Here is a 13,587-nt window from a genome sequence, read left to right on the forward strand (position 1 = left end):
AGCTTTGTTTTTCTTTTTCAACATCTCCTTGGCGATTCGGGGTCTTTTCTGATTCCATACAAATTTTAGGATTGTTTGTTCCAGCACTTTGAAAAATGTCATTGGAATTTTGATCGGGATGGCATTGAAGGTATAGATTGCTCTGGGAGCATAGACATTTTAACAATGTTTATTCTTCCGATCCATGAGCATGGAATATTTTTCCATCTTTTTGTGTCTTCTTCGATTTCTTTCATGAGTGTTTTGTAGTTCCTAGAGTATAGATCCTTTACCTCTTTGGTTAGGTTTATTCCGAGGTATCTTATGGTTTTTGGTGCTACTGTAAATGGAATCGTTTCTCTAATTTCTCTTTCTACAGTTGTGTTGTTAGTGTATAAGAAAGCAACTGATTTCTGTGCATTGATTTTGTATCGTGCCACATTACTGAATTGCTGTATGAGTTCTAGTAATTTGGGGGTGGAGTCTTTTGGGTTTTCCACATAAAGTATCATGTCATCTGCGAAAAGAGAGAGTTTGACTTCTTCTTTGCCAATTTGAATACATTTTATTGCTTTTTGTTGTCTGATTGCTGTTGCTAGTACTATGTTGAACAATAGTGGTGAGAGTGGGCATCCTTGATGTGTTCCTGATCTTAAGGGAAAGGCTCTCAGCTTTTCCCCATTGAGGATGATATTCGCTGTGGGTTTTTCATAGATGGATTTTATGAACTTGAGGAATCTTCCCTCTATCCCTATACTCTGGAGAGTTTTAATCAGGAAAGGATGTTGTATTTTGTCAAATGCTTTTTCTGCATCAATTGAGAGGACCATATGGTTCTTCTGTCTCCTCTTATTAATGTGTTCTATCACATTGATTGATTTGTGAATGTTGAACCACCCTTGCATCCCGGGGATAAATCCCACTTGGTCGTGGTGGATGATCCTTTTAATGTATTGTTGGATCCTATTAGCTAGGATTTTGTTGAGGATTTTGGAATCCATATTCATCAGGGGTATCGGTCTGAAATTCTCCTTTTTGATGGGGTCTTTGCCTGGTTTGGGGATTAAGGTAATGTTGGCCTCATAGAATGAGTTTGGAAGTTTTCTTTCTGTTTCTATTTTTTGAAACAGCTTCAGCAGAATAGGTATTATTTCTTTGAATGTTTGGTAGAATTCCCCAGGGAATCCTTCAGGCCCTGGACTCTTGTTTTTTGGGAGGTTTTTGATCACTGCTTCAATCTCGTTACTGGTTATTGGCCTATTCAGGTTGTCAGTTTCTTCCTGTTTCAGTCTTGGCAACTTACAGGTTTCCAGGAAGGCCTCCATTTCATCCAGATTGCTCAGTTTATTGGCATATAGTTGTTGATAATAATTTCTAATAATTGTTTCTATTTCCTTGGTGTTAGTAGTGATCTGTCCCCTTTCATTCATAATTTTATTAATTTGGGACCTTTCTCTTTTCTTTTGGATAAGTCTGGCCAGTGGTTTATCGATCTTATTAATTCTTTCAAAGAACCAACTTCTAGTTTCGTTGATCTGATCTACTGTGTTTCTGGTTTCTAATTCATTGATTTCTGCTCTAATTTTAATTATTTCTCTTCTAATGCATGGCTTAGGCATTGTTTGTTGCTTTTTCTCTAGTTCTTTAAGGTGTAGAGTTAGTTGGTGAATTCGGGATTTTTCTGTTTTTTTGAGTGAGACTTGGATGTCTATGTATTTCCCCCTTAGGACCGCCTTTGCAGTATCCCATAGGTTTTGGACCGATGTATTTTCGTTCTCATTGATTTCCATGAATTGTTTAAGTTCTTCTTTGATTTCCTGGTTGACCCAAACATTCTTGAGCAGAGTGGTCCTTAGCTTCCAAGCTTGAATTTCTGCCATATTTTTTCTTGTGACTGAGTTCCAGTTTTAAAGCATTGTGGTCTGAGAATATGTAGGAAATAATCTCAGTCTTTTGGTATTGGTTGAGACCTGATTTGTGACCCAGTATGTGGTCTATTCTGGAGAAAGTTCCATGTGTGCTTGAGAAGAAAGAGTATTCTGTTGTTTTAGGGTGGAATGTTCTGTATATATCTGTGAGGTCCATCTGGTCCAATGTATCATTCAAAGCGCTTGTTTCCTTGTTGATTTTCTGCTTAGATGATCCGTCCGTTGCTGAGAGTGGAGTATTGAGGTCTCCTACAATTAACGTATTGTTATCAATATGACTTTATTTTGGTTAACAGTTGGCTTATGTAGATAGCTGCTCCCATGTTGGGGGCATAGATATTTACAATTGTTAGATCTTCTTGTTGGATAGATCCTTTAAGAATGATATAGTGTCCTTCTGTGTCTCTAATTACAGACTTTAGTTTAAAATCTAATTTGTCTGATATAAGAATTGCTACCCCAGCTTTCTTTTGAGGTCCGCTGGCATGGAAGATGGATCTCCATCCCTCTTGGGGGTGGAGTATCAGTCTGGATGTATCTTTAGGTTCAAAATGAGTCTCTTGTAGGCAGCATATGGATGGGTCCTGTCTTTTTATCCAATCTGCAACCCTGTGCTGTTTTATGGGAGCATTTAGGCCATTCACGTTGAGAGTGATTATTGAAAGATATGAATTAATTGTCATCATGTTGCCTGTGAAGACGTTGTTCTTATAGATTGTCCCTGTAAATTTCTGTTGTATATCAGTCTTGGGGTCTTTCTCCTTTTATAGGACTGTACCATTTTAAATTCCCACCAGCAATATATGAGTGATTCAGTTTCTCCACATCCTCACCAGCATTTGGTGTTATTACTATTTTTCATATTAGCCATTCTGATACTCATTGGATTATAATTTGCATTTCCCTGATGGCTAGTAATGTTGGATATCTTTTCATATGCTTGTATATCATGTATGTCTTCTTTGGTGCAAGGTGGGGCTGGAACTCACGATCCCAAGATCAAGAGTCACATTCTCTACCAACTGAGCCAGCCAGGTGCCCCAAAAGGGCTTTGTTCATGTTTTATTTGGATAGTTTGCTTTTTTTTTAGCTGTTGAGTTCTGAGATTCTTGATGTGTTCTAGAAACCACTTCTTTGTTGAATATGTGATTTACAAGTATTTTCTCCCAGTCTGTAACTTGTCTTTTCATCTTTTTAACAGGGCCTTTCATAAAGTTTCAAAAATTTCAAAATTTATCAATTTTTCCTTGTTTCAAAAATTTATCAATTTTTCCTTTTTTAGACAATGTCTTAGATGTCAAGTCTAAGAATTCTGTGTAGCTCTATCATGAAGATTTTTCACCTAGGTTTTTTCCTAAAACTTTATAGCTTATGTTTAGTATTTAATTCCATGGTCTATTTTGATTGAATTTTTTATATAAGGTATGAGATTTATTTATTTATTTATTTTTTAAAAGATTTTATTTATTTATTTGAGAGAGAGAGTGAGAGAGAGAGAGAGCACAAGAGGGGGGAGCGGGAGAGGGAGAAGCAGGCTCCCTGCCGAGCAGGGAGCCCGATGCGGGACTCGATCCAGGGACTCCAGGATCATGACCTGAGCCGAAGGCAGTCGCTTAACCAACTGAGCCACCCAGGCGCCCTAAGGTATGAGATTTAAATAGAGGTTTATTTTTTACTTATGGATGTCCAATTGCTTCAGCACCATTTGTTAAAAAGGTTATCTTTCCTTGGCATATTTGTGTGGGTCTACTTCTGGGTCATCTGTTCTATTCTGTTGATCTGTATGCCTATCCCTCTATCAATATCACAGAATTTCGATTACTTTAGTTCTATAATAGGGCTTAAGATGAGGTAGACTGATTCTTCCCAATTTATTTTTTTTCAAAATTGTTTTAGCTATTCTTCTTCCTTTGCCTTACCATATAAGTTTATAATAATCCTGTATATATCTACCAAAAAACCTTGCTGGGATTTTGATAGGAATTGCATTAAAAACCCACATATCAATTTGGGAGAGAATTGACATTTTTTTTAAGATTTTATTTATTTATTTGACACAGAGAGACACAGCGAAGAGGGAACACAAGCAGGGGGAGAGGGAGAGAAGCAGGCTTCCTGCCGAGCAGGGAGCCCGATGCGGAGCTCGATCTCAGGACCCTGGGATCATGACCTGAGCCAAAGGCAGATGCTTAACAATTGAGCCACCCAGGTACCCCAAGAATTGACATTTTTACTGTCTTGAGGCTTCCAGTCCATGAACATGGATGGTGTTGTTGAGTTCTTCCATATGCTTGCTGATTTGCTGTCTAGGTCTTCTCCCAGTTGTTGAGAGAGGAGGATTGAAGTCTCCAACTGTAATTGTGGATTTGTCTATTTCACAATTTTTGCTTCACATATTTTGCAGCTCCGTTGTTTGGTGCACACGCATTTAGGATTTTTATGTCTTCTTGGTGGATTGATCCTTTTATCACATAATGTCTCTCTGCATATCTGATCATTTTCTTTGCTCTGAACCCTACTTCATTTAATATTAATGTAGCCACTCTGGCCTTCCTTTGATGAATAGTTTGCATGATTTAACTTATTCCATCCTTTAACTTTCCACCAGCCTATATTTGTATATTTGAAATGAGTTTCTTTTAGATAGTGTATAGTTGGGTTATGTTTTCTAACCCCATCTACCAGCCTCTATTATTTCTTTTAATATTTTATTTATTTATTTATTTGACAGAGAGAGAAAGCACAAGTAGGCAGAGCAAGAGGGAGAGGGAGAAGCAGGCTCCCCACTGAGCAGAGAGCCTGACGCGGGACTTGATCCCAGGACCCTGGGATCATGACCTGAACCGAAGGCAGACGTTTAACCAACTGAGCCACCCAAGCGCCACATCTACCGGCCTCTTTTAATTGGTGTACTAAAGCCCTTTATATTTTGGGGGACCTGGGTGGCTCAGATGGTTGAGCATCTGCCTTCAGCTCAGGTGATGATCTCCTGGTCCTGGGATTGAGTCCCGCATCGGGGCTCTCTGCTCAGTGGGGAGTCTGCTTCTCCCTCTCCCTCTGCCTCTCCCCTTGCTTGTGCTCTCTCTCTCTCTCAAATGAATAAATAAAATCTTAAAAAAAAAACACCTTTATGTTTCATGTTATTATTGAAATGTTAAGATTAGGGGCACCTGGGACTTTGGATACTACATGCATATATATATGTATGTATGTATATGTATACACACACATACACACACACACACAATATCACTGTCTGCTGGTGTCATCATTGTAACAAGTTTTCTGTATTGCCAGATGGCCTCTTTCTAGTCCTTTGGCTAGAGAAAACAGGCCTTTGTTGGGCTCTTTTTGTCTTTGGCATTTCTGGGTTTCCGGCTTCTTCAGCTCCAAGTCTAGGATGTATGAGGCAAAAAGAACTCACTTCCATGTCATTCTTCATGCCCCCAGGTCCCTAGCCAGACTTTTTTCTCTCTACCTTTCACAGTCTTTTTTTTTTTAATTTCTGAATTTTTTTTCCTTTATGTGGAAAATAGGCATAAATCTCATTTTATGCTGTTTTTTTTTTTTAATTTTATTTCTAAGCTATCTCCACACCCAACATGGAGCTCAAATTTGCAACCCCAAGATCAAGAGTCTCATGCTCCACCGACTGAGCCAGCTAGGCACCCCTATGCTATTATTTTATATTTTAAATGTGTTTGAAAACATTTTGATTTTTGGAAACATCAGACTTTCAAAGTCTTTCTGTGTTTGTCTTATATAACGTCTAGGGGTTTTAGTTGTACTTAGTGGCAGAGATAGGAAAAAGTAGACCTACTCCCATCTTCCTAAAAGTGGAAATCCCTCCCAGTTTTATTTTTGATCTAACGTAGAGTTAAGGTAAATTTTCTTTTTCTTTACTGTTCTGAGTATACCTCTGACTCTGACCCAGCCCACTGGATCCAGCCCTGGAATTTACCCCAGAGGAAGTTGGCTCATAGCTAGACTGTTACAGAGTTTCAGGCCAGTGCCTTTATTCTGTATCCATATCTTTCTTTCCTGTGTCTTTCGCTTTTTCTCCTTTGTTTGTGTTGTTTCAGAGAGAGAGCTGCTGCTACTAGAGACCTCTAAGCCAGAAGATGGTGCCCCAGAGCAGTTCAAGCTAATCTTTGCTGTTCTTCTCTGGGCCCCTGTTTTTAACTTAATATTAGGAAACTCAAGGCTGTTTATCTAAACCAGCATATAGCTCTGAAGACCCAATTGTGTTTTTCTTTAAGCCATGTCTTCCCAGTTGCATGAAAATTTAAGCAATCAGTATCAAAAAATGTTTTTGTTTGAATTTTTTTTTTTGTATCTTTAACTTGGTGGCAATTCATATGGAAAATTTAAAAGTAATTGTTATTCCTCTTAATGAATTGAGTTGACATTTGTAATTGGGCTCACAGAAAATAATCTGTAACCTCAGCATAGCTTTAGGAAAGGGATGTTATAGGGGTGCCTGGGTGGCTCAGTCGGCTAAGCAGTTAAGCCTCTGACTTCCTCTCAGGTCATGATCTCAGGTCCTGGGATCCAGCCCTGCATGGAGCCCTGCAGCGGGCTCTGTGCTCTCCAGGAGTCTGCTTGTCCCTTCCTGTCTCTCCCTATGTCCCTCCCCCTCCCCCTGCTCATGCTTTCCCTCTCTCAAATAAATAAATAAAATCTTAAAAAAGAAAGAAAGAAAGAAAGGAATGTTATAAGTGCATTCTGAAGGAGATGCACCTCTCATTGTCTTTTGAGGTATTTGAATCGATCAGCCAAACTTTCTTACAGTGTAGATGTTTGCTTTTTGATTACTAGCCTAACTATTAAAATGATGGCTTAAAAGATTATGTAAAAATGTATGGAATAAAACTACTGGTAGATACATGTTAACAGTCTTTGGGTGGTAAGGTATGAGTGGTTTCTTCTTTGTCTTTCTTCTGGTCTATATTTTTTAAGTTTTCAATAATGAGCAACTTTTTTGACTGAGTATATTCTTCAGCTAATCAGAAAATATTTATTAACCACCTAACAAATGTAGAGCCAGCATATATATTTTCCTAGCCTTGATAGGCACTCCCTCACTAAAGACAGGGACCATGTCTTTTTTTTTTGGAGATTTTATTTATTTATGCAAAAGAGAGGGGCGCCTGGGTGTCTCAGTCATTAAGTGTCTGCCTTTGGCTCAGGTCATGATCCCAGGGTCCTGGGATCAAGCCCCGCATTGGGCTCCCTGCTCTGCGGGAGGCCTGCTTCTCCCTCTCCCACTCCCCCTGCTAGTGTTCCCTCTCTCGCTGTGTCTCTCTCTGTCAAATAAATAAATAAAATCTTTAAAAAAAAAAAATAAAAACCACTCATCTTGTCTATGCTTAGACCCCTCCTCCCCCCAGACCCAGTGAAATGTAGCCTAACTAGTAGGAAGGTGGTAGACATTTATTTGTAATAAGAAAACATTTTCTTCCAGGCTTACAAAGATGGAAAATTATTTTTTAAAATTTTTTATTGTTATGTTAATCACCATACATTACATCATTAGTTTTTGATGTAGTGTTCCATGATTCATTGTTTGTGCATAACACCCAGTGCTCCATGCAGAACGTGCCCTCTTTAATACCCATCACCAGGCTAACCCATCCCCCACCCCCCTCCCCTCTAGAACCCTCAGTTTGTTTTTCAGAGTCCATCATCTCTCATGGTTTGTCTCGCCCTCCGATTCCCCACCTTCATTCTTCCCCTTCTGCTATCTTCTTCTTTTTTAAGATGGAAAATTATTTTAAGGAATGTTTTTTCACCCGTTACCAGAAAAGAGTGTTTTACCATTGAGACTACCAGTTGGAAGAACCATTCCATTTACTTGCGATTCTTCCCTTGGCCCTCTTGGGGACTGGCTTTGTGTTTTCTAGCTTTTGGATGTGGTCTCTCAACTAGCCAAGCGGAACGTGCAGCTGCTGGTCCTGGGCCGAAAGCACATGCTAACACAGCACTTGAGGTGGAGAAAGGATGAGATGAAAAAGGTGCAAAAGCAAGCCAGGTGCTTCTTTGCTGAAAACATGTAAGTACTAAAGGTACTAGGTGAATTACACTCGGCCCAAGTCATCTGCTTGCTAAGTACCTATTTTTGCCATTTTTAAAGTGCATGCGTATGAATCCAAAAAAAGATTTGAGGCAGCTGACAAAAATCTACTTCCTACAGCAGGATAAATTTAAATAGATGAGGAAATCAGGATAAAGGAGAACTAGGAGGAAGATAAAGTCAGAAGTGAGATGAGTACACAGAATGCATGCCATTAGGTCCTACATAGATCATTTAACAAATATTATACATATATGAGCACCTTCTGTGTTCTTGGGAAACCGCAATTGTTCACCAAGTCCCTCCCTTCTTGGGACTTAAAATAAACAGGTAAACAAATAAAAATGTAATGTAAGTCCAGGCAGTGATCAATGCTAAAAAGAGAATAAAGCAGAGTAAATAGGTAAAAAAGGATTAGGTAGGGGGTAGGTCAGAAGATAGCGGATGGGGTGGTCAGGAATAGCCTTTGGGAGAGGGCAGATACAAGAAGGAGTCATTTGAGAAAATGGGAGGGTGGATGGAAAAACATATCAAGCAGAGGGAACAGCAAATGTTCAAAAAGCTATGAAGCAGGAATGTGTTTGGCATGTTTGAAGAAAGCAAGCAAACCAGTGCAGATGAGCTATAGCAGCAAGAAGAAAAGTACTAGGTTCTGAGGTCAGAGAGAAGGCAGGGACCACAGTAAAGAAGACCTTGTGGGCTCTGGTAGGCAAGCAAGGAACCTGGATTTTATTCTAACTATAAAGGGAATGTTGCTATGAGCGACAACTTCTCAGGAAGCCAAAGGAGCATGGAAAACAAATGGTACAGTGTCCATAAAGAAGAAAGCATCTACTCCAGAGGGGCACAGATCCTCAACAGTACATGTAAAGTTTTAAAATACACTTAGTTTTACATATGATTTATGCTGACAAAAGTTTATTTCCAACTTTGTGTGGATAATGTGTGTACCCTCAGCCCCAGGTCTAGGTTTTGTTATGTTGAATGTGATAGTTTCAGGATTTGTCAGTATTCCCCAAATTATTTATTCCTAAAAAGGTAAAGTGGCTCTCAGTGCATGGAGCAGGAGGCTAACCCCTCATTCAGATCCCAAACCAATCCCTTTTTTCTTTAGCTAAGTCCTTTTATGTATTCCTGGAAAGGGTTACTTCTCTATCTCTAAGAGTAGAAGACAACAATAATGCTCTGCACACACTCACTTTAGGCAACAGTGGGTAGACATGAGGAGCACAGTCTTTAATTAGTCTACCCAGATTCAGACATGGGCCTGCCACTTCCTATCCGGGAAGGTGTTTCCCTTCTCTGTGTCTTCTTCATATGTAACCCCCAACGGGTTATTGTGAAGATTAAATGAGAGAATACCTGTAAATAATACATATAAAACTGTGGCAGGGCACCAAGTACATGAAAAGCACGTTTGTAGTGCTGTCATCATTACTGTTCTTTTCCTTAGGTGGAGGAATTGGAGAAATGTGATGGTAAAACCAAAAAGCCTGATGGAAATTGGTCTCATGCTTGGTTTGGGACTTTAAAGTGACCTTCTGAGGCTTTGGATTTGAATATTTAAGTTTTTAACATTAATTCTATGTTCCACAAATGTGCCAAAGAAATCCTTTCAAACATATACTACAGAGAATAGTATAGTGAATCCCCATGTAACTGTCACTCAGCTCCAACGATTACCGTCATTTTTCTCATCTTGTTCCATAGAGCCCCCTATTTTTTTCTTTTCCTCTCTTTCCTGAAGATTTTTAAGGCAGATATATTCCAGTCATTTATCATTTCATTTGCAATAGTTTAGTATAAAATAAACATCAAATGGTCCCACTTTGGGTCATTTGGATCAAGGCATAAGACCTATCCCATGCTGCGGTCCGAGTGTCCTGAGCCAAGGCAGCCCCTGCTGTTCTTATAGCATACCTCCTCCAGTGCTGAGTGCTGAAGCTGAGGGTCCGTTGGAGACTCTGAGTCAGTGGCTCTTCTCAAAGCAGGTGATGCCTTCTGTTGCGGATCTGGGTGACTTCCCAGAAGCTGCTTTGAGATACCAATTTTAGCTTTGAGGCAGCCCATTATTTTTGGTAGCTTGCAAGGAAGTGTCATCCTGTCCTATTAATATTATGAACATTTTTCGAGTTTGAGTGGGGGTTGGGGGGGAGGGTGTGCTCCGTGGTGGATAAGGCCAATAGGAACAACACCCGGGGCACACAGAGAACCAGCTTTTGAATGTGAAGAGGGAATTATTGTTAGAATTTTCCATTTTAGTGGAAGAACCCAACTGAGCCAAGTTGAGCATTTGCATTCCCTTCCCCTTAGCTTTCCATTTGTATTCTAGATAGTGCTGTCTACTACCAAAAGACTTGGAGGTGGTTGGTTTATAAGCATCACTGGGATCATGTCACTTAAGAATGAGAGCACTGGGGCGTCTGGGTGGCTCAGTCGGTTAAGCATCTGCCTTCAGCTCAGATCATGATCCCAGGGTCCTGGAATCGACTCCCGCGTGGGGCGCCCTGCTCAGCGGGGAGTCTGCTTGTCCCTCTCCCTTTGCCCCTCCGCCAGCTTGTGTTCTCTCTATCTCTCAATAAATAAGATCTTAAAAAAAAAAAAGAATGCAGAGCTCCTCTGAGCAAAGTAGAATAAGAAGTAAAAAGCGTGGTAACGAATGCTATCCTCTGCCTCCTTGGGGCTGTGTGTGATTGTATTCTTTCTTCTGCCTGGCTCAGCTCAGAGGATGATCCGTTCCTTCTGTATGCCACACTGCACTCGGGGAACCACTGCAAATTTATCACAAAAGATCTGATGCGGGACCACAAGGCCTGTCTACGTGATGCCAAGACCCAGCGCCTCTTCTTTAAGTGGCAGCAGGGACATCAGCTAGCAATTATTAATAGGGTTGCAGGATCAAAAATAACCTTTCAGGTATGTTATTTGTTCTCTACATAATGTCAACAGAGTGTGGCACAGTCAAAGAATGTTGCTACTAGTTGGAGGTTTTAAATGCTTTATTTTTCTCAGCTGTAGGTTGGTATTTGGAATTAGCCAGTTCCTGGAAACAGAAAGTCGGCCAGGGCAAAAGTTTTCATAGACCAGCCCCATATTAATTGACATAGTGAAAACATCTGAGATGTCATCAATTGTGACTTCAATTATGTCACTGATTATAATACTTGTTTTTTATTTTCATACATATTTTTTATTTTCCTATTTATTTGCGATAGCTGAAAATTCCTTATCCTTTCTGGTTCATCATATTTCTGCTAAGCAACTCCTTTTTCCTGTTAATCCGCTTCTGCAGCATGGTCTCAACTGAGTTCTCCTTTGATTCTAGTTTAGATTCCTGCAAATACAAGGAATGTCTCTTGTGTGAAGCAAAGGGAGAAAATCCAAAGGCGAGTTATTATGGAAAAATACACTAGTCAATGGTAAATACGGTCCAATGGTCAAAAAACATACAAAACAACAGATCTATACAAAAAAATCAAGACTTGGGAAACGATATAGGACAACTGGCTTGGTTTTCTCAACAACAAAAAATTACGAGAATAGAGATGAAAAGTAAAGCACTATTTAAAATTAAGAGATAGGTTAGCCTGGTGATGGGTATTAAAGAGGGCACGTACTGAATGGAGCACTGGGTGTTATACACAAACAACGAATCATGGAACACTACATCAAAAACTAATGATGTAATGTATGGTAATTAATGTAACATCATAAAATTAAATTTAAAAAATAAAATTAAGAGATAATTCAGTCATAACCTAATTTCAACTCCTGTTCAAAGAAATCAACTGTAAAAATACGTGTATGCACATGTAATAATTGGGGAAATGTGAATAGTAGATATCTGATGATAAGGAATTATTAACTCTTAAGTGTAATAATAGTATTGAACTTTTATTTATAAAATGGATCTTATCTTTTAAAGGTACATATTGAATATTACAGAAGAAGTGATATAATATCTGAGATTTGCTTCACAATAATCATGGGGGGTAGTATGGATGAAATAAAATTAGCCATGTGTTGGTAATTGTTGAAGCTGGGTGGTACCTGGGAGTTCATTATACTGTTTCTCTACTTTTGAATATATGAAATCTTTCTCTCCCATACAAAGCTGATAAAGGCAAGTAAAGAGATGCTATCGCCTATAAATGTAATACTATAGAGAATCTTTAACCTTAAAAACGAACCCACCCCAAAAAAAAGGGACCCCTAATTCTAGGGTTCATCTTCACAGAGCTAGCTGCTCTCTGAAAATCCATTGTTAAGTAAGAGAGAATGCTCCTGAAGCAAGCTGAGAAATTGTCAGAAAAGAAAGGGAAATGGCCAGGTAACCCCTTAGTGTTGTTCTCAATGTTTGGTTCCCTTTTTAATTCAACAGCATATCCCCTGTTATGACACAGTGGTACAAACAACTGGAGACTCGTGGCACATACCATATGATGAAAACACGGTGGAAAGATACTCCTATGAAGTGCCAACCAAATGGCTTTGCCTTCGCCGAAAGACGTGAAGACTCTCCCCCATGCTAAACTTGTGTTGGGGTGCCCTTCTGGTTGGCGTCAGAGCACTTCAGTTGATGCTTGTTTAGCAGTGCTCCTGCGTGATCCACTCTGTCCTGTTTGGTCCAGTTGGTTTGCATGTCAACAGATTGACTTTTTTTAATGAAATAAAATATAAAATCTTTTCATAACCAGTTGCATTTGTTTTTGGAGACTTATCCAGACTTGGGGAACTCAAGGCAGAGTGAAGCCTACGTTTCTGCTGGTGGGCCGGCTACTCCACTTACTTGGGCAACAAGTGCTTCTGATATCCATTTTGCTACTCCTGACCTTACCTTCCAGGTCCCCCAATAGCAGAATCAATGCATCTAGGCCCAGGCTGCTCATGTTGTTGCTAAACTCCTTCTCCCATTTCCAATATCATCTCATCCTGTACAGATTATCTCCTGCTCACACTGAATCACTTAATGTTCTCTGTGATAAACTGGCCAAGGTATCAGAAGCTTATTAGCGACTTACTTACCATCCAATGATTTGGGTTGGAGGAAAAGGAGCAGTTCATTCTCTTTAGCCTGTGGTCATTTGTTCTTCATTCTACAATGCCTTTTTCAAGTTGGTTCAATAGTTTGTGAACACTATTAATTCCATCACTCAGTATATGAGAGCTTTTTAAAGGATACAGTTTTTTTTTTTTTTTCATTTAATCAAGTTTGACTTAGTTTAACAAGTCATAACTTTTCATATTTTCCTCTGTTTTACCTGCTTGCCAGCCATCATACACCTCACTGGACCTTGATTTTAACTGGAAATATTCATGTCCCAGTACTTGATGTTCTTTACTTAATCATACATACATACTGTATGGTTTAATATTCAAGAATAGGCCAGGGGTGCCTGAGTGGCTCAGTCGTTAAGTGTCTGCCTTCGGCTCAGGTCATAATCCCAGGGTCCTGGGATCAAGCCCCGCATCGGGCTCCCTTCTCTGCGGGAGGCCTGCTTCTCCCTCTCCCACTCCCCCTGCTTGTGTTCCCTCTCTCACTGTCTCTCTCTCTCAAATAAAATCTTTAAAAAAAGAAAAAAAAAGAATAGGCCAAATCAATCTGTG

At 39.6% G+C, this 13,587-nt stretch overlaps 1 protein-coding gene across 4 annotated transcripts in view; it reads left to right on the forward strand.

The window, feature by feature from the left end:
• The window catches only part of PRORP (protein only RNase P catalytic subunit), a 128,446-nt gene extending 115,784 nt beyond the window's left edge, over positions 1-12,662 (forward strand). For 2 of the 4 annotated variants that reach the window (XM_045900701.3, XM_064570944.1), the window contains 3 exons: positions 7,811-7,959; positions 10,701-10,896; positions 12,362-12,662. In XM_045900701.3, the coding sequence (XP_045756657.1) occupies positions 7,811-7,959; positions 10,701-10,896; positions 12,362-12,493 (477 nt within the window). In that variant the 3' untranslated portion in view covers positions 12,494-12,662. Of the gene's footprint in view, positions 1-7,810; positions 7,960-10,700; positions 10,897-11,305; positions 11,400-12,361 lie in introns of all 4 variants that reach the window. The other 2 variants (XR_010405140.1, XM_064570943.1) reach the window with 2 other exon arrangements.
• The last annotated feature ends 925 nt before the right edge of the window (positions 12,663-13,587 follow it).

The sequence above is a fragment of the Mirounga angustirostris genome, unplaced genomic scaffold, assembly GCF_029215605.1.
Source record: "Mirounga angustirostris isolate CCGP_5_RB_7025 unplaced genomic scaffold, mMirAng1.0.hap1 SCAF_9, whole genome shotgun sequence".
In the NCBI taxonomy this organism is placed as follows: Eukaryota; Metazoa; Chordata; class Mammalia; order Carnivora; family Phocidae; genus Mirounga; species Mirounga angustirostris.